We start from the raw sequence: 21,464 nt of genomic DNA on the forward strand, positions 1-21,464 counted from the left end.
TATTTAACTGAAGGATGATACATTTGTATCCAGGCCTGAATAAATCTGAGGCAGAATCATAAATTGTTCATCCAGCTAATAGTTCCACTGAATTCAGACAAAAGGACAGAGAGGATCAGTTTCTTTAATATTCTTAACGATGTGTGCTCTCCCAGAGCAAAGTATCACTCCAAGGACATTAGGCCTATCAGGGAGACAGCATGCAGCTCCCAGTCATAACCCTCAAGTCAGAATGTGCCTTGCCCAAGTCTGCTCATGTGTCATTGTGACTTTCTCCTGCTAGTCAAAGGACAGAAGATGAACAGGCGAAGATCTCAGATGCTAAGACTGGGGAGTTTGAGCTATAGAGAGAGGCTGAATTGGTTGGGGCATTTTGCCTTGGAGCATTGGAGGCTGAGAGGCAACCTTCCAGAACTTTATAAAATTATGAGGGGTATGGATAAGGTGAATAGCCAAAGTCTTTTCCCCAAGGTATGAGTCCAAAACTAGGAGGGCATAAGTTTAAGGTGAGAGGGGAAGACTTATAAAAGGACCTGAAAGGTAGCTTTTATACAGAAAGTGGTGCATATTTGGAACAGAGGAAGTGGTGGGGGCTGGTACAATTGTAATACTGACAAGACATCTGTGTGGATATATCCAGGTTTCTGGAAGTGCTGAAGGATACAGGTCAAATGAGACAAGGTCAGATTGGGATGTCTGATCAGCACAGGTGAGTTGGACCAAGGGATCTCTCTCCGTGCTGTACGAGTCTATAATTATAGGGAGGAGGAATTAACAAGAGATGAAAAAGGTAAAGCCTCAACATTTGCACAGCCTGCTGATGGATATATAAAAGTTTTTTAAAAATTGTTCCACTGTCATTGTGGTAGTGCTTGATTATGAATCTCTCCAAGGATGTGCCCCTCCCTGTCTCTCTCAACTACTCCAACCACATGAACAGGCAAGAAATCTTTGTTCCTCTAATCCAGGCTGCTTGTGAATTCCCAATGTTAATCACTCTGCCACTGGTCTTACCTTCAGTTGCCTAGATCCCTCATTCTGGAATTCTCTTCCTACACCTCTCCACCTTGCTTTCTCCACTGAATACCTTTGTCAGTGAAATGTTCAATTGATCTGTTTTTGATTGTGTGGGTCTGGTAACTGATCTGTGCTAATTTTGATGGATTGATTAAGTCTGGGTGTGGATTAAGAGCCAATTAAACAGATCGCACTGAAACTACCAGCAGCTAAGGCTGGGCTAAGTGTGAGTAAAAAGATGTCTTAAAACTTTAATAAATAGACCTTCTGTATGCTTAGGAATTAGTGCTATCTCTTCAGAAATATTTAAAACAAATCTGTGAAGCACAACAAAAACAGAAATAGCTGGAGAAACTCAACAGGTCTGGCAGCATCTGTGGAGAGCAGACAGAATTAACATTTTGGATGCGGTGATTCTTTTCAGAATTTTTCTTTCTGAAGAAGAAGATTCACTGGACCCAAAACATTGACTTTGCTCTCTCTCCACAGATGCTGCAAAACCTGCAGTGTTTTTCCAACAATTTTTCTATTTTAATGTTTCTAATTTCCAGCATCTGCAGTTGTTTGGGGTTTTTTTTTATTCACTGTGAAACACAATATTGAGCAGCAGTGACTTGAATTATGTGTGGTCCCTGAGAAAAGCAGGACTATTCCACGCAAAATAATTCAACATTCATCTTCTGTGGAGCTTTTTCAATGCAATTAGCAACGGAGAGAGCCCACAGAGCAGTAGGTAAGAAACTCAACCCAGTCTTGCAAGGGGCTGTCTCAGTCACTCAAGCCTCTTGTTACCTATTCAACCTGAACTCCTCAGTGTTTGAGGTTTTAATCAACATAGGCTGGCGTTGCAGTGTTGAGGGGGTGCTGCACTGCCAGTGATATCTTGCAGATCAGATGTTCAACCAAGACTGTACCTAACTCTTGAGAAAGATGTAAAGGATCTAATGACTCTATTTGAAGATGAAAATGTTGTATAAGGCAGCCAGTATCAGTTAACTGACCTCTGGAGGATATAAAGGACCGTGTGCCTCCAGGAGCTACCTCTCAGGAAATGTGAATGCATTGGAGAGAGTGCAGAAGTGAATTAAAAGACTCATTCTAGGAATGAGAAGTTTCAGCTATGAAGATGATTACTCTTGGAGAGAAGGCAGCTGAGAGGACTATAAGATATAGGAGTAGAATTAGGCAGTTGGCCCATTGGGCCTACTCCACCATTCAATCGTGGCTTATATGTTTCTCAACCTCATCATCCTACCCTCCCCATGAAACTCTCAATCTCCTTACTCATCAAGAACCCAATTAAATACAGACAATGAGTTGGCTTCCACAGCCCTCCGCAGTAATGAGTTCTACAGATTAGCCACCCTCTGGCTGCAAAAATTCCATCTCATTTCAGTTCTAAAGGCTCATGCCTTCGCTCTGAGGCTGTGCCCTTGGGTCCTTGTCTCTCCTCCTAGTGGAGGCATCTTCTCCATGTCCACCCTATCTAGGCGCTCAATATTCTGTAAGTTTTAACAAGGTTCCTTCTAAACTCCAAGTACAGACCCAGAGTTCTCAGCAGCTCCTCGTATGATAAGAGTTTTCTCCCCGTGATCCCCTCTGATTACAGGGCCCAAAACTGCTCACCATTTTCCAAATGCAATCTGACCAGAGCCTTTCTTTTGGCAACAGCGGTAGGTGTCTGCTCTTGTACTCAAGCTCTCTTGAAATTAATGCCAGCATTTCATTTGCCTTCCTAACTGTCAAATGAACCTGCATAATAATAACTTTAAATTAATCCTGAACTAAGCCTGTTAAGTCCCTGTCCCGAAGCCTTTCTGCATTTAGAAGATGGTCTATGCCTTTATTCCTCCTACCAAAGTGTGTAACCTCACACTTTCCCAAATTCCATCTGCCAATTCTTTGCCCACTCTCCTAGTCTGTCCAAGTCATTCTACCGCCTTCTGACCTCCTCAACACTACCTGTTCCTCCACCTATTTTTGCATTACCTGCAAACATAGCAACAATGCCCTCAGTTCCTTCGTCCAGATCACTAAAGGAGATCTGACTGAGATTTTCAAAATCACGAATGGGTTGGACAGAGTAAATAGAGGGAATCTGTTCCTGTTAATGAGCTTTCATAAACATTTTCATATCTCTTGAGTTAGTGAAAGCTGCTACACAAATGTAGTCTTTCTCTCTTGCTTTCTTAAGACTTGGTGATGCCAACTGGAGAATTGGGTGAAACCTCAGAATGTTTAGTATTTTCGCCTCGTCTCACGCAACCCTGCGTCTGGCCACATTGAGGTCTCCATGTAATTCCCCAATCACTGCTGCTGCTGCTGCTGCATTGTGAGATACTCTGGGTCAATTTATCCAGTATATTTCCAACTCTTACCGGAGTCTCCCATCCAGATGCGCTACAGATCCCGGAGAGAGAGTGTGGATATAAATGCCAGATGGTTGCAGGGGTGTACACACGCTGCACAACCCAATTCCCAAACCAACACCATCCTCTGAGGAAAGAGAAACACCAGAGAGTGAAGTGGATTAGATTTCAACCAATAAACAACTTCAATGAAATGAAATCCGATAGGACTGGAGAAACTCAGCTGATCTTGCAGCTTCTGTCGAGAGAGAAAAACAGAGTTAACGTTTCAAATCCAGTAAGATTCTTCTTTGGCACTTCTACAAACCTTCAAAGATTTGCTGCTGATAAAATTATTAGTCACTTGGGAAAGTGAAGGTTAATTAAAGAAAGCCAGAGCAGATTTATTAAAAGTGAATTGTATTTAACACAATTTAATTAACAGGTTGGAGTTCTTTGTTGAGGCAAGAGAGAGGGGTGTTGAAGGTATTGCTGTTGTTGTGGTGTACGTAGACTTCTAAAAGGATACAGTGCTACATGACAGACCAGTGAGCAAAATTATAGCTCACGGGGAAAAAAGGTGCAGGAGCAAGATGACGGTGTGAGAAGAAACAGAGTGTAGTGATTAATGAATGTTGTTTTTTTCAGATTGGAGGAGTTTTAAAGTGGAATTCCCTAAGGATTGGTGTTGGAATTCTTGCTGTTCTGAATCTATTATTAACCTAGATTTTGGGGTACGCAGCACTGTTTCAAAATTCATGGATGTTATGAAACATGGAAGTGTTGTGAATTACAAGTTTAGAACTTGTCTGCGTGGGTTTCCTCTGGGTGCTCCGGTTTCCTCCCACAGTCCAAAGATGTGCGGGTCAGGTGAATTGGCCAAGCTAAATTGGCTGGAATGCGCTGCTTGAGATTGGGGTCGAGGTTAATTCATTCCTGGCTTTCAAGACAGAGTTGGATCATTGCCTAAGAAGGGAGAACATGCAGGGCTTACACCAAAGGGGATTGGTTCTAAGCAAACTACTCCTTATGGGGAGCTGGTGCAGACATGATGGCCGAATGGCCTCTTTCAGAGCTTGAACCATTCTGAGATTTTCTGTGCGCTAACCATTTTGCATCAATTCAATCTCTCAATAATTATAACTGGTTAATTTGACCCTCCGCCATCATTTGCTACAATCCATGAGTTGTAGGCTTCTGTAGAGGGAAGGCAAAGAAAAGAACTTGCATTTATGTAGCACCTTTCATGACCTCAGGACAACCCAAATTAATTAAACTAAGGAGCTATTTACTGTAACAGCCATCACTGTTGAGAGGTGGAAAACAGAGGCATCAAGGTTCACTCAAACAGCCGAATGATGTTAACTCAGGAATAAATATTGGCCATCAGTAAACTCCCCTGATCTTTTTTCAATTGTGCCATTTGTCTTTTATGACCATCTGAGAGGGTAGCAGGGATTTAGGGTGAGCAGTTCACCTGAAATATGGCACCTCTGACAGCACAGCACTCCCTTGGTATTTCCACATTCATGTCTACATTCATGTAGAACTCTGAGCTCAAAAACTGCATGACTTTATGTAAAACTCTGTTATCTCACTTTTTAGATTAGAACAATCTAAACATCAGGTCATAGACAGAGAACACAGGGGGCTAACACCTTCAACATATTGTCTAGCTATCACCATTGTTAACAGCTAACCCGAGAATGCGACTTTTAAAAAAATGTTTTGTGATTTACACATGAAAGAAGTGAAATTATCACTGTATTCTAACAGATGAAAGGCTTAATAGACAATCAATTTTTCAATGTATAATTTCAGCTACATCACACTGTAAATTTTTGCTATAAATTCTGTGTTACGATGGAGCCCTCCACAATCACCCGATGAAGGAGCGTCGCCCCGAAAGCTAGTGTGCTTCCAATTAAACCTGTTGGACTATAACCTGGTGTTGTGTGATTTTTAACTTTGTACACCCCAGCCCAACACCGGCATCTCCAAATCATTGGTATTTCACTGCAGTGTCAGCATGGAAATTAACTCAGAGATGCAGAGTGACACTGCTGAGCTAATGTAAAACCATGATGACTATAACTCATTAGATGGCAGGGGTGCTCTGAGTATTTTGGGACCAGTAAGTCAATGTAACATATCTAAGTGTATTGAAGATCCTGGGTGTCTGCTAAAGAAGTTTGTGCATATATTTATGCACTTGTGAATATATCTGAGTTTATAAAATATGTTTTAAAGTTATTTGTGTCTATATTTAAGGGAAATTCATTTTATGCTGTGAGCAAAGGGTATAAAGACCATTTCTAGAGAAATGTATTTTAGGAAATTATATTTCTGGTTACCATTCTTAAAAGCAATCTGTTTGCAATAAGTAGCTAGTTCCTTATTAAATACAGAAACAGTGTTCAGCATTTTATTTTAACCTGAGTTCATCAGTCAGATAAATTAAGGACTTGGAATCATTTGATAAGTTTTTTTCACGTTTGTGATGACTCGGGGAATAGTGGAGTTTGAAACCCAGCACACTGCCCCCAGTGCATTGTGGCAACAGCCTGCATAAGGCATAGACACCAATCACAATGTTCAATCACTCACAAAGGTGACAGCAAGGAAAATGTCTTCATGCAGCAAATGATTAAAGTCAGCCTTGTCAGAAAGTGTGACAGAGTCAGCTTCAACTAGGGCATTCAGAAGGAATTTAGACAACTATCTGAACTGAGGGAATATGGGGAATTATGGGGAGAAGGCAGGAGAACCCCCATTCATGACAAACGTACTCTGCAGGGTATCATGTAAATAATAGTTTTCAAATGACTATGTGCTAACAAGAAGAGTAATTAAATATGGAGGACAAGCACCGTTTTCAATTTTTGCAGTTCTTGGTCGTGCTGGAATAGACATATTCCTAAACCATGAGAAAGGTGAGTGTGAGAATTCTACTGAAAGTTCTGTGGTTGTGTGTATAATGGATTAACTTGCTTCACCACCAGAGAGCAGAAAGCTTCAGTCATGAGGCTTCAGACTGGCCTCACACACATGTACCAGACTCAGTGGGGCTTCAGGTGGCCTCCCTGAAAGCCATTCGTGGATTCGACAACTTGTGTTAACTATCTGGATTATTCCCATTGTTCTAGTTTCCATTTTTCTACTGCAAAGCCAGATTGCTTGAACTAACTTTCCCTATTTGATGTAACCTTTGCCTCACTAATCTACTATCGAAACTTAAATCTGATGAAAGGCTTATGCCTGAAATATCGGCTCTCCTGCTCCTCAGGGACTCGCTGACTGGCTGTGCTTTTTGACTCTGATCTCCAGCATCTGCAGTCCTCACTTTCCCCTTAAATCAGACAGCCAGTGAACAATTACAATTTATTTCTGGAGCATTCCATTGCTTACCCTTGAATAAGGTGACCTCCATAATAATCCTGTCATTAGGATGTGGTGTCTTTTGTAGGAACAGCATGTTATCCAGTTCCGAACTTGAACAGGCTCCTCTGCTAAAGTCAGAGGTCGAACTGGCTGACCATGAGCGGCTCAGGTGTTCAGCTCCTGACCGGCCCTGACTGAGGCCGGGGCTCCTTAAACAAGTCCTGACTGTTAATGTAAGTACTCCTTTCCTCACGTGCTATGTTTAAAAAAAACATAATGAAAACACATTAAAGGTCAATAAAAACAAACATTCAATAAACAATTTAAAATGTCATACTGTAAAATGAGAAGACTAACCTTAAATATTTGTATAGCTTCATCATGGGTTAATTCATTCATCAAAACTCCATTCACCTCAAGTATTTCATCTCCTATGTAGGAGGGAGATTGACAGTAAAAACATATATAAATGTTCTACATCTGTCTCACAGAGTGGAAGAGTATCAAAAAAAGGCTTCATATCTCAAAAAGTAAGATATCTAAATGAAAAGAAATCGACTTGGTCTTTCTGAGCTGTTGAATCAGAGTCCAATGTCCGTACCCAACATTGGTCAGATCCAATTTCCGGCTGTCTGCCAACCTAAAGAAACCTGTGATCGACATTGTCCATTTCCCACCTACTTTCTGCTCAATCATCTGAATGGAATAGGACCGGTCAGAGTCCACTTAGAAAAGCCCCAGCCATGCTCCCAACCCCATTATTAATAGTTGTTCCCCAAGGAACAGTAAGGTTAGTTGTCCCCTTTGTCATTGAGGGAGTAAACTGGCTCCGGTGCATACTCATCCAGTGATGAACATACTTTGCTTCCATTTGTTTGGTTTTCATGGAAATGAACTTAAACAGGTTCTGTAATGAGTAAATGATCTGAATGGAGATGACCCTCAGTTAATTTGTGATAACCTGTTTTGTGCATAATAGGTAACCTGTACCTTCAGGTGCATTTGAACAGTTTGACATGTTACATGTTCTCAGTGATAAAGCATTGAAGTTGTGTACCTAACAGATTACATTAAAATGAATGGAATAATTATTGCAGACAATTAATGTATCATTCCTTCCTTAGCATTTAAACCACATCCCTACTGGTGTAATTCTGAAGATGTGTCGCTGGACTCGAAACATTAACTTTGTTTCTCCCTCCAGAAATGCTGCCAGACCTGCTGAGTTTCTCCCAGTATCATCTCCCATTTTCAGGGTTTAATTCCATTTGTTATTCATGTAATTCCTAGCACTCTCCAGATCATTCCATTTCTGTTGTCCCACAGTTGAACACCTCTGTCCTCTGACGGTGAAGCAGAAAAAGAAACAAGGAGATATGCTTATTTTTGAAAGAAAAAATTACTGGGATTTCATGCATTTTACAGCCTTCTGAACTCGATGTTCAGTTCAGCAATTTCCGGTTGTAAACTCTGAACCTGTTCGTTTCCTTGTTTTGTCAGCAGTAAACATGTTCCAGGTGTAGATGAGGCCACACCTGGAGTACTGGGTGCAGTTTGGTCTCCTTACTTGAGAAAGGATGTACTGACACTGGAAGGGGGTGCAGAGGAGGTTCACTAGGTTGGTTCCAGAGTTGAAGGGGTTGGCTTATGAGGAGAGAGTGAGTAGACTGGGAATATATTCATGGGAATTCAGAAGAATGGGGGAGGGGATCTTATAGAAACATATACAATTATGAAGGGAATTGGTAAGATAGAAGCATGGAGGTTGCTCCTACAGACAGGTGAAACTAGAATTAGGGAGCATAGCCTCAAAATAAGGGGGAGCAGATTTCGGACTTGTTCATGGGGTGATGTGGCTCAGGGCCACCATACATATTGGGAAAACCGTAGACAATGCCTTCAATAAAGTGTGGACAAGCGTATGCAGTCTTAACCTCAACTATCCCGAGATAATTATCACAAGATCTTTTTCCCTGGGGTGGGGGATTCCAGAAATGGAGGGAATAGGTTTAGGGTGAGAGGGGAAAGATATAAAAGGGACCTAAGGGGCAACTTTTTCACATAGAGGGTGGTACGTGTATGGAATGAGCTGCCAGAGGAAGTGGTGGAGGCTGGTACAATTGCAACATTTAAAAGGCATTTGGATGGGCATATGAGTAGGAAGGGTTTGGAGGGATATGGGTCAAGTGTTGGAAAACGGGATTAGGTTAGGATCAGGATATCTGGTCAGCATGGACGAGATGGACTGAAGGGTCTGTTTCCGTGTTGCACATCTCTATGACTCTATACATATATCACTATATGATTGATCCATAAGATTAAATAATCCAAGTTGTTTTTCAGAACAATATAATACGAATGAGGAAACTATACCGGTATCATTTATGTTCATGCTTTTATGCTTTACTTCTGCTGAAAAGGCTTACGTGAATATAAGACAACAACTCAATACATTAACTTAATTTCCAAACCAGAATGGCAATGCTTGCTTGGGCACACACGTACTGGGCCTGGGCGCTGAATCTGAGGACAAAACTGTTCAATGCAGCTTCAGCATCATCACCATGAAACAGGAACAAATTTAGTCAACGGTAATAATGCTGAAAAATTCAAAATCCAACATTTAAATGCATAGATTTCCTCCAGATTAAATGAATAACCATACATGTGATGGGGTCTTGTGGAAAAAAAACTCTAGATTTTGAACAAGAAACGTAGATAAGACAAAAACCATAGATCGAGGTGGAAACATGTAGGGGTGGCAATGTTGCTCAGGGACGACAGCGGCAATCGCCCGGTGGTTTGTTCCTCTGCCTCAGCCTCCAGCCCTACCCCCAGATGACCCCCCACCCCCCCCCAACCCCCACCACAGTCTGCAGCAAATGGAGTCACCACGAGCACTCGGGGAGGCTGCCAGTTTCCTCACCTGCTAGGAAATCAGTTGATCACCCTGGTGGTTGGATCAGGCCCTTTTGTCAGCAGTAAACATGTTCCAGGTGTAGATGAGGCCACACCTGGAGTACTGGGTGCAGTTTGGTCTCCTTACTTGAGAAAGGATGTACTGAGGAATTAAGGGCTACGGGGAGAATGCGGGTAAGTGGAGTTGAAATGCCCATCAGCAATGATTGAATGGCAGAGTGGACTCGATAGGCCGAATGGCCTTACTTCCACTCCTATGTCTTATGGTCTTATATGTTTTTTAATTAACACATTAGGGCCTTTTAAGTGGTGGTTGATCATGGAGGTCCCCTCTCATATTAGGCCAGGCACCTCGAGTTGCACTCAGGCATTTACAAGCCAGCAGTCCCAAACAGACAATAGGGTCCTAGAAGCAGGGGTCCTGCCTACCAGCCACAAACCGCCAACCAACCACCAGTGCTGTGTCACCTGCCTCTACAGCCCAGGGACAGGGCCAGCATCAGGATTAATGCTGCACCCAGGCCGGATCTGAATAATGGTTGGGGAGGGGGTTAGAGTGACAGGGAAGGCATAGGGGTGGTGGGGAAGGGGTTTGGGGGAGGTGGGGGAACAGTGTGGTGGGTTTATGGCGGATCTCAGACAACAAGACCACACCTTATTTCCCAGGCAATGTTCCCTCAAAGTTGGAAGACCAGGCAGCAGCTCAGAGTGCCCGCACAACCCAAATGAGATGCCGACGCATTGAATTCCACATTGCTGCATCGTAAGCACCTCAGGTGTGTGTGCAGTGAAAAGAAAATAAGAGGGAATGCAGCGCTCATTGAGAGGTGGTCACCTTCCTGACGTCAGGTCCCTTATTTGGATAAAGGAACCCCGTGTGTGTAGGAGTCTGTAAGGAACGCTACATGAGCCCCTGACCCAGTACAGGTTATACCAGAGACATTATCTGACAGCCAAAAGGTCTTAACTGGCAGAAGTGTGAGAAGACAGTCCGGCCTGCTACTGCTTTAATTGGGGCAGACATAGGAAGGAAGTGGGACAACCCCCTCACTGCTCTCCTGTTTGACTGAATGAATTCTCAACATCGAACTAATCAAAGGGAGGGCGCAAACTTCCACTCCCATGTCCTTTCTGAAGGGATTCCCAGAGTTTGGGACTGAGACTCCTGAAGACCTCGACCTCCTTTAGTGTGGCAAAGAAAGTTGAGAGGGTCTCACATTAGAGGACAATGATGGAGATCTAAAAGTTCTTGAAGAATTATTGGACTGGAAGATGGTACAGAGTTTAGGAGGTGGAAAGTCATGAAGGACATGATTTTGGTATGACTGCCGATTAATCACTGGTGTAATGAAGGAGATATTAGTAACATCTTTGGATGGGTAATCTAGAGAAGCAGGCCAATGTTCTGGAGAAATGGGTTCGAATCTCACCATGGCAGATGGTGCAATCTGAATCAGAAAACATTCTGCAGAAGAAAGCTAGCCAATGGCAATCTATAATGTCATTTAAAAAACCTGTCTGGTTCACTTATATTCTTGAGGGAAAGGAGTCTGTCATCATTACCTGGCCTGGCCTACATGTGACTCAAAGTAATATAGAACATAGAACAGTCCAGCACAGTACAGGCCTTTTGGCCCTCGATGTTATGCTGACCTTTTATCTTACTCTAAGAACGAACTAACATACATACCTTTTATTTTACTGTCATCCATGTGATCATCCAAGAGTCGCTTAAACGTCCCTCATGTATCTGTCTCTACTACCCCCGCTGGTTGGGTTACCTACTTGATGGCAATAAATGGTGGTCTGGCTAGTAACACCCACATCCTATCAACAAATAAGATCATCTCAGCTCCTGAGAGAGACTGCCTTTCAACCTATGGTTGAAAAGTGTTCCTGGAGGAGGAAACAAAGCTCCTGAATGTGTGCCTTTGACCCCTAGCTTGAGAGAAAGGGCGATTGGAAAGGGTTATGCACACACAGAGCTGAAAGTCCTCAGAGGCACAGTTCCTTTCCCCTCCCTGCAGTATTCCCCCCTCTCCCTAGGCGCTGGTTCATTTATCTTATTCATTCATTGGATGGTGGCATCGTTGGGTGGGCCAACATTTACTGACCATCCCTAATTGTCCTTCAGAAGGTGGTGGGGAGCTGGCTTCTTAAACTGTTGTAGTCCATTTGATGTGCAATGATCCCTTAGTGCCATTGAAGGAACAGTGATATATTTCCAGTGTGAGTGAGTTGCTTGGGAGGGAACTTTGGTGTTCCCATGTATCTGTTGCCCTTGGCCTTCTTGATGGAAATGATCATGAGTTTGAAACATGCTATCCAAAGGACGTTGGTGAATATCTACAGTGCATCTTATTGATAGTACACACTGTTGCTACTGAGTGTCAATGGTAGAGGGAGTGGATGTTAGTGGATGTGGGTCAAAAGGTGTGGTGCTGGAAACACACAGCAGGTCAGGCAGCATCCGAGGAGCAGGAGAGTTGATTTTTCAGACATAAGCCCTTCATCAGGAATGGGGAGGTGGGGGGAGCTAATGGAGCTGAGAGATAAATGGGAGGGGGGTGGGGATGGAGGGAAGGTAGCTTGGAAGGTGACAGGTAGGTGAAGGTGGGGGGATGATAAGTGATAGGTTGGTGTGGAGGGTAGAGTGAATGGGTGGGAAAGAAGATGGATAGGGAGGACCATTTGAGAGAGCTGTGCTGAGTTGGAAGGTTGGATCTGGAATGAGGTGAGGGGGAGGAGAGATGAGGAAACTGGTGAAATCGACATTGATGCCCCCAAGATGTTTGTTATAGGGGATTCAGTGATGGTAACATTATTGAATTCCAAGGGGCTGTGGTCAGATTGTCTCTTATTGGTGATGGTCATTTCTTGACATTTGTGTGGCATGAATGTAACTTGCTATTTGTCAGCTCAAGCCTGGATGATGTCTAGATCTTGATGCATTTGGATCGAGACTGTTTCAGTTCTGAGGAGTTGCAAATGGGGCTGAACATTATGCAATCATTGCAAATCATTCCTTCTCCAGGTTTAAGCGGATTGATATTTCTATGGCTAATCTAGTTCAGTTTCTGGTTAATGGTAAACCCCAGGATGTTGATATTGGGGAATTATGTGTTCATAACACATTGAATATCAGAAGCAATGGTTAGATTCTATTTATGTTGTGCAAACGTGTGACTGACATCCAACAGCTACAATCATCTTCCTTTATGATTCCAACCTGTGGAGAACACTCCCCCAAATCCCATTTTGCAGGGTTTCCTTGATGCTACACTTTGTAAAATGAGGCCTTGATATCAAGGACAGTTACTCTCGCCTCATTTCTAGAATTCCGCTGTTTGAGCCATGTTTGAACCAAAGCTGTGATAAAGCCAGGAGCTGAGTGGCCCTGGTGGAACCCAAACTAGGTGTCACTGAGCAGGTTATTGCTGAGCAGGTGCTGCTGGATAGCACTGTTACTGACACCTTCGTTCACTTTACAGATGACTGAGGGAAGACTAATCTGGGGTTAACTGGCCTGGTTTGATTTGTCCTGTGTTTGGTGCACAGGACTTACTTGGACGATGTTCCACATTTTCGGGTAGATGCTGATGTTATAACTGTACTGGAAGAGCTTGACCAGAGGAACAGCAAGTTCTGGAACACACGTCTTCAGTTCTTTTGCCGGATCCAAAGACTTTGCATTGTCCAGTGCCTACAACCTTTTCTTGATTTCACATGAGGTGAATAACATTGACTGCAGGCTGGTATGACTGTGATGCTGGGAATCACTGGAGGAGGCTGAGATGGATCATCCACTCAATACTTATGGCTGAAGATTGTTATGAATGCTTCAACCTTATCCTTTTCATTGATATTCTGGGCTCTTCAAACATTGAGGAGTTTGTGGAGTCTCCTCCTCCAATGAGGTAATTCAAGAGCTCCATTTTGACTCCTGTATGTAAGTGGCGATTTAAATATAGGCGAACCATGAGGAGCATCAGAGCAAAGGTAGCTATTGTCCTTACTATCCTTGTCTTACCATTTTTACGGTCATGAGTATTGGATCAGCCATGACTGTATTATTAGCAGAGTGGGCTGTTCATATTTCTTATGGTTTTATGGATATCCAATCACTCTCTGTCTAATACAAGGGATATCCAATCACTCTCTGTCTAATACAAGGCCCGGAATAGTGATCAGGAACTGATCTCTCCCTCCCTCTGCGTGCTCTAGCCAATTATTATTTGCCTGATATCTTCCAAATCAAAATAACAGCTTCCACACGAAGCAGTGTTTGACTTAGGGAGCTTTCTCAACTGCAGACTGCTTTTATCACCGAGTTTGCATTTCCACAGTGTCGCTGTGAAGCAGACTCATCCTTTATGACTGTCAGTAGCATTTGATATTGTTTGTTCCTGAACTTCCTCCAACATCTTGTATCTATTGTGCTGCTGGCTGGGACATCTCTTACCTGCTTCCACTCAGATTCCCAGTCACAGGTAGAATATGGCAACATGGCAAATGGTGAAATTTGCCGATTGTTGGGTAAAACCCATCTGGTTCACTAATGTCCTTTAGGAAAGGAAATCTATCACCCAACTGTAGGTGGTTCCAAACCAATAGCAATGTGATTGACTCATAACTGTTCTCTGAGATGGGCAATAAATGCTGATCTTACAAACGCTGCCCTTAGCCCGTGAATAAATAAACGAAAACAGATGAAAACTGCACCCAGTACTCCAGGTGTAATCTCAACAAGACATTCCTACTACTGTCCTTGAATTGTTTCAGTATGAAGGTTAACATCACACTGTGTATATTTTTTATAATTAGTAAATAAAGGGAAACTATTTTGTTGAACAAGTTTTCCATGTCCTTATGATTTTTCTCCTTTGTTGCACCTTGCTGACTATTAGCCTTTAATCTCTCCAGATTCTTGGGAAGTCCTAGTGGACTAACAAGCCCAGTACAATACCGATACTGATATTTAAAAATCTTATTGAAGAAACAGATGCTGAAAGCAATAGATAACTAATAGTTTTCTAATAAAGTTCTTTGTTGCATTTCATGCAAGTGAACCACGCAAGCCAATCCAGTAGTTACTCTGGAGGTCATACCTTCCCTCAGTCTGCCATCAGCAGCTGCTGCTCCTTCTGGGTATATTGTCTTTACAAAAATACCCATTGGTCCGTACACACTGTCTCTTCCTCCGACCACACTGAAGCCTAGTCCCTGGGAGATCACATTCCTCAGTTAGACAGTAGAACATTCTCAGAAATATACATGAATAACATTAACATCCTCCTAGCACCATGTCACATTTATACACCTCAGAAGTGGTCACACATGAAATTATTTTTGAAATATATTTGTTAAGGGAATGAAATTGGACCTTGTTCTATTGATGTCACAACCATAAACCAGATGCAATGAGATCCTATTTTGTTGATATGGTTCTGTTCGCCGAGCTGGGAATTTGTGTTGCAGACGTTTCGTCCCCTGTCTAGGTGACATCCTCAGTGCTTGGGAGCCTCCTGTGAAGTGCTTCTGTGTTGTTTCCTCTGGCATTTATAGTGGTTTGTATCTGCCACTTCCGTCTGTCAGTTCCAGCTGTATGCTGCAGTGGCCGGTATATTGGGTCCAGGATGATGTGCTTATTGATTGAATCTGTGGATGAATGTGGATTCAATCAATAAGCACATCGACCTGGACCCAATATACCGGCCACTGCAGCGGACAGCTGGAACTGACAGACGGAAGTGGCAGAGACAAACTACTACAAATGCCGGAGAAATGATCACAGAGGTGCTTCATTGGAGGCTCCCAAGCACTGAGGATGTCACCTAGACAGGGGACGAAACGTCTGCAACACAAATTCCCAGCTCGGCGAACAGAACCACAACAACGAGCACCCGAGCTACAAATCTTCTCACAAACTTTGAAAATCCGATTTTGTTTCATAGCCAATGACCCTCTGACTTGAGCCATGTAGACTGAGTTGTGCACCAATACCCTGTGAAATTCCTGACATAACTGACCCAGTGGATTGCCAGGGAAATTGAAGATTCCAATGAGCAGTTCCCCTGTATCTGGATTCAACAAAAGAATGCAGTAAAGTCAGATAATTTATACAGTTCCACTTTGGTTAAGATAAGTGTTACCAACAAAAAAAAAATTTGAAAACCTTCTCCTGGGTAACTATTAAACTGACCATCCTACCAGGAGATAGTGAGGACTGCAAATGCTGGAGAAGTCAAAGTAGATAGAGTGTGGCACTTTAAAATACACAGCAGGTCAGGCAGCATCTGAAGAACAAGAGAATCAATGTTTCAGGCTTGACCCACTGTGTTTCTTCCAGCACCACACTTTATCGACTCTGACCATTCAAACAACCACACATTATGTCAACCACATTGTCCCTCCATGACTCTCACAGTCATCACCCTCGATCAGAGCCCCCAGCCAACATGATTCTGCCACCAACACCCTACCCTAAACAGGAGCCAGCTCCCTTCACCTCTAACCTGAAACCCTAGGCCTGAAATGCCACTACTGACCAGACCATATCCCCTCCTCTCCCTGCTGATCTGACAAACCCCTCTTTGTCAGACAAAACACAACTCTCGCACCAGACCCTACTCCCAATTCTTCCTGCCAAACCCGTCAACTCCATGACCCCCCATGCAGAAACCTCCCAAGCACCCCTACCCACTGGTACCCTGGGACCCTATCCACCTGGTACCCTGAGATCCTACCCACTTGGCACTCTGTCCATCTGGATCTCTACCCACCTGGTACCCTGGGATCCTACCCACCTGACACTCTGCCCATCTGGATCCCTACCCACCTGGTACCTTGGGAGACTACCCACCTGGCACTCTGGTACCCTATCTACCTAGCACTCTCCCTTTCTGGTACCTTTCTGGTACCATTGTCACCCTCCATTTACCTATATATCCTTTGAAGCAGTCGTTGTTGAATTAATTGCTAAATTAAAGAAAAAATACTAGATTTCAGATAAAAATCACCTCTTAATACTCCCACACTCACCAACTCCCAGTACAGACAGTTTATGTGTGGGAGCCTGTTGAATGCAAGTGCTCCATTTCCTACATAACACTGTGGATACATTTCAAAACCTACATCAGAGTGACACCTGCTGGTTGTGAAAATGCAAGTCACTTTTGTTTAAAAAAGAATTGGCCTCACCCAGTTGTTAGGTCGTCCAAGATATCTTGCAATCTTTGGCGTTAATCTTCATTATTGACAGTTATAGTCCTTCCCTCAGACCAAACCTACTCATCGCTCAAGAAGATGATGGTTCGTTCCCCTGGAAGGCTCTTGCTCTTTCTCTCTCCCTCTCCACCCCACAGAGGTACACCTTATTTTAGGGACCGACTATCTCTCCTGTGTCAATCAATTGTCTCAACCCCGTCAGCTGATGACCACAGGCAGTTACTCACGATGCCAGAGAGACTGCTACTCTCTTGGCCACCTCCATCTGAGGATTAGTTTAAGCTTATAAAAATAAAAACTTCTTGTATTCACATACGATACCAATAATAGGGTAGTGTGACACCAATAAATCCTTGTCAGTAAACTCCCAGTGAGTTGTACAACCTCTCCTTTGTTTTCATATGCTAGAGATCTGTTTAAATCCAGAACACTCAGCCTACACAGGAAATACTAAATACAAAGAACGAGAAGGATTCGGTTTTAAAGAGGACCCTGGTTTAAACAGCTCAAATTTAACAGCAAAGTATTTTCAGGAAATGCTTTTATCTTTCTTCAGAAAAATAACAGAAAGTAAGTCTTACCTTTCCCTGACCTTTCATCAAAACAATGTTTGAAATGACTGAAGGTGAGGCACTGGAGCACGAGTGGATTAAATGAGCTGAACTTAAAGATCGAACACCCCTGGTCATTGTCTGTAAGAAAACAACATTGTTATAACTGGGAATCTCATTAGCAATGAAATCCCTGGAGTATGTTTGTTACATCACTGTAATATTCAGTTGAAGAATGAACCCTCTTTACCCAAAATGTCCTCTTTATACTATTAATGCTGAAGAAACAGGATTTTCATTTGACTTGAAATAACCACTTGGCAACAACAGCAATTTCAATTCATGTAGCGTCTTTAAAGTAGTAAAACATTACAGAGTGCTTCAGACTAAATGTAATACCAAGTTATATATGGGAATAATAGGATATGTGACTAAAGGCTTAGTAAAGAGCCTATCTTTAAAAGAGCACCTAAACAGAAAATAGAGAGGTAAATAATGATTTGGAGATGCTGGTGTTGGACTGGGGTGTACACAGTTAAAAATCACACAACACCAGGTTATAGTCTAACAGGTTTAATTGGAAGCACACTAGCTTTCGGACAACACTCCTTCATCAGGTGATTGTGACCTGATGAAGGAGCGTCGCTTGGAAAGCTAGTGTGCTTCCAATTAAACCTGTTGGACTATAACCTGGTGTTGTGTGATTTTTAACAGAGGTAAATAAAGTAGGAAAGATGTTTAAGGGAGAGAATTCGCAAACTTGTGACCTAGCCAGCTGAGAACACAGTCACCAATGATGAAGCAATTAAAAATGCAGAAGAGATCAGAAATAGAGGATCCCAGAGATCTTCATAGAAGAATCATAGATTCAAAATTCGCTCATAGAATCCTAATGCAGAAATAGGCCATTCAGCCCAACAAGTCCATACTGACCCTCTGAAGAGTATCCCACCCAGACCCTATTACTTTACATTTCCCCTGACTAATGCACCTGGATTTTATGGGGCAATTTAGCATGGCCAATTCACCTGACCTGTACATCTTTGGACTGTGGGAGGAAACCGGAGCACGGGGAGGAAACCCACGCAGACACGGGAGAATGTGCAAACTCCACACAGACAGTTGCCTGAAGTGGGAATCGAATCCAGGTTGAGGCAGTCGTGCTTATCACTGAGCCTGGATCTTGGAGAGTTGTAGGGCTAGGGAAGGCCACTGGGATAAGTGGAGATAAGAACATGGAGTGATATGTAAACAAAGATTGGAACTTAAATTGAGGTGTTGTTAAACCAGCAGCTGGTTCTGTAGAACAGGGCTGATGGGCAATTGGAGCCTGATGAGATTTGGGATAAATACGAGCCTCTTCAAGATATATGAAGGGACAGGTAATGTTGGGGAGGCAGGGAGCCTGCAGATGGACATGGGCAGGCTAGGAGAGAGGGCAAAGAAGTCGCAGTTGGAACACAATGTGGCAAAGTGTGAGGTTATGCACTTGGTGTGAAGAACAGAGGGATAGGCTAATTTTGAAATGGGAAAAGTCTTCAGAAATCTGAAGCAGAAAGGGAATTATGAATCCTAGTTCAGGATTCTCTTAAGGTTAACATGCTGGTTTGGTTTGCAGTTAGGAAGGATTACAGTGGTGCTGGAATAGCACAGCAGTTCGGACAGCATCCAAGGAGGAGGAAAGGCAAATTCAATGTTCACATTCATTTTGGGAGGGCTAGAATACAAGAGCAGTGACTGCCAAGGCTGTATAAGGTTCTGGTCAGATTACATCTGGAATATTGAGAACAGTTTTGGGCCCCATATCCAAGAAGGGACAGAGGGGGTCCAGAGGTGGTTCACAAGAATGATTCTGGGAATGAAGAGCTTGTCAATAAGGAGTAGTTGTGAACTCTGTGTGTGTATTTGAAAGAGTTTAGAAGGATGAGGAAGAATCTCATTGAAACTTACGGAATACTGAGAGGCCTGGATAGAGTGGATATGGAGAAAATGTTTCCACTAGTAGAAGAGATTAGGAATGAAGGGCACAGCCTCAGAATAAAGGGATGACCTTTCAGAACTGAGATGAGGAACTGCTCCAATCAGAGGATAGTGAATCTATAGAACTCATTGTCACGGAAGGCTGCGGAGGCCGAGTCTGAGGTAGGATCAAAGGTTAAAGGAAGAAGGCAAGGTTGAGAAACGTATCAGCCATGATTGAATGGTGTTGCAGACACAATGGCCAAATTATCTCATTCCTTTTGTCTTTAAACCTCTGCTCCTGAAAATGAAGAGGAAGCAGAATCCTGGAATATTTTAAAGGCTGGGGAGGTCAGTTTTTGTTAAACAATGGGTGAAAGGTTATCAGGGGAAAGCAGGCTTGCTGATTTGAGGTTCCAATCAGATCAGCCATTAAACTGAAGGACAAAGCAGACTCGAGGGGCTGAATGGCCTATTAGGATTGTAAGTAAGATAACAGAAGATATAACGTGGACGCCAGCTGAATACAAACTAGACAAGTTGAATCTGCAGATAATTAAAGTAAGGATGTGGGTCTTAATGGCAAATGATCTAAGAGTGAGGGACTGAAATTAGCAATATAGAGATAGGTGTAGCCAGTATTAATGATAAACAGGATGTCAGATTGGAGCTTGGTTCAGGGTTCAATAATGTTGAGATTAAACAAGGAGTAGAGAATCAGAGACAAGCACCACATATCTTTAAAAGGAGCAGTTTGCTTTCCCTGTCAGTTTTCCAACCCAGTGATTATTTATTTCTGAGTACTGAAGTGGACACCTCTCCTTTTATTTATTGTACTGTGTGAGGAGCTGCTGGGATTGCAGCAAAGTGTTTCCAGCTGCACAGTCAAGAAAGCTGCTTTAACAATGACCAGAAGACCAGGAGCTTCTGAGCACTTTGTACAGCCCAGTTGGATTGCTAGTTTGGCATTGAATGGAGTACGGTATCAGGCTTTGTCCAATCAATCCATTCAGCCTCTTCTATGATTTATTAGCTTGGTTAACTGTACCACAAACCCATACTTCAATTTAGCTCCAAGTAGCTTAATATTCTGAAGCAACAAAAATCTCTCCACCACAGTCTTGAAAGTTTCATATGTTCTCCTACACCCACAGGCTGTTAAGGAAATGAGCTCCAAATGTGAAAATATACTTCCAGATTTCCCTCTCCAGAATTTGAAGATTATGTCACCTTACTCTTGCCTCCTCACTAGAGGTTTCTCTGCATTGACCCTATCATATCCTTCTAACATTTTAATTACATCGCAACTGAGTATACTCAAAGGACTGCAAGCTATGTTTACACAACTTGTCCTCATAATTAATGTATCCTTCCTGAGTTGTAGTGCCAGGAATTGAACACAGTCAATGCTGATGGGGTCTGACTGAGGTTCTGCACGACTACAGCATAACTTCCTCTTCTCTGTGACCCTGACTCATCCCTCCCAACCTGCACCTCACCTTGCATTACAGACTAACACCCCATTAGCATTTTGGATTGCTTTTTGTAAGTGTCGGCTAGCTTTAAAATGAATGGAGCAAAACGAAAGCATTGCCCACGTTGCACTGGCCATTGTGAAATTTCACAGATTACAGGATCTCACTACGCAAAGATTTCAATATTGGTCTCAATCCCATTTTACTGAACCAAAAACAATGCTAGTGAGGTCACTGACACATTGAGCAGGATGTGCCTCCACTGTCTGGGAATGATTAGTGGGCTTTATTTTAAATGAAAGACACTTTGGACAAATATCTTCAATTAACAAAAATGGTGAAAGCACAGTCTTAACTTGAGAAAGAAGTTGAATATTGTGTAGCAGTTTACACATCAGGAAATCACTTTGCAGCAAACTAGTTTGAAGTGTGCTGGAACACAGCCAGTCAGAGAACAGCAAGATCCCACAAAGATGCATGACTAGATAATATGAGTTAAGGTGTTGTTTAAAGTATAAGCATGGGCTAGGACTTTCTTGCAGTTTCTCAACCAAATGGCATGAGTTCTTCGAGGTGAACCTGAGAGA

At 42.8% G+C, this 21,464-nt stretch overlaps 1 protein-coding gene across 1 annotated transcript in view; it reads right to left on the reverse strand.

Moving 5' to 3' along the window:
- il16 (interleukin 16) overlaps positions 1–21,464 on the reverse strand; it is a 140,537-nt gene that overhangs the window by 65,559 nt on the left and 53,514 nt on the right. The window contains exons 6-10 of the mRNA XM_060852890.1: positions 17,474–17,584; positions 14,774–14,888; positions 7,104–7,177; positions 6,774–7,002; positions 3,396–3,513 (exon numbers count right to left, since the gene is read on the reverse strand). Coding sequence (XP_060708873.1) covers positions 3,396–3,513; positions 6,774–7,002; positions 7,104–7,177; positions 14,774–14,888; positions 17,474–17,584 — 647 coding nt within the window. The remainder of the gene's footprint in view (positions 1–3,395; positions 3,514–6,773; positions 7,003–7,103; positions 7,178–14,773; positions 14,889–17,473; positions 17,585–21,464) is intronic.

The sequence above is a fragment of the Hemiscyllium ocellatum genome, chromosome 39, assembly GCF_020745735.1.
Source record: "Hemiscyllium ocellatum isolate sHemOce1 chromosome 39, sHemOce1.pat.X.cur, whole genome shotgun sequence".
NCBI lineage: Eukaryota > Metazoa > Chordata > Chondrichthyes > Orectolobiformes > Hemiscylliidae > Hemiscyllium > Hemiscyllium ocellatum.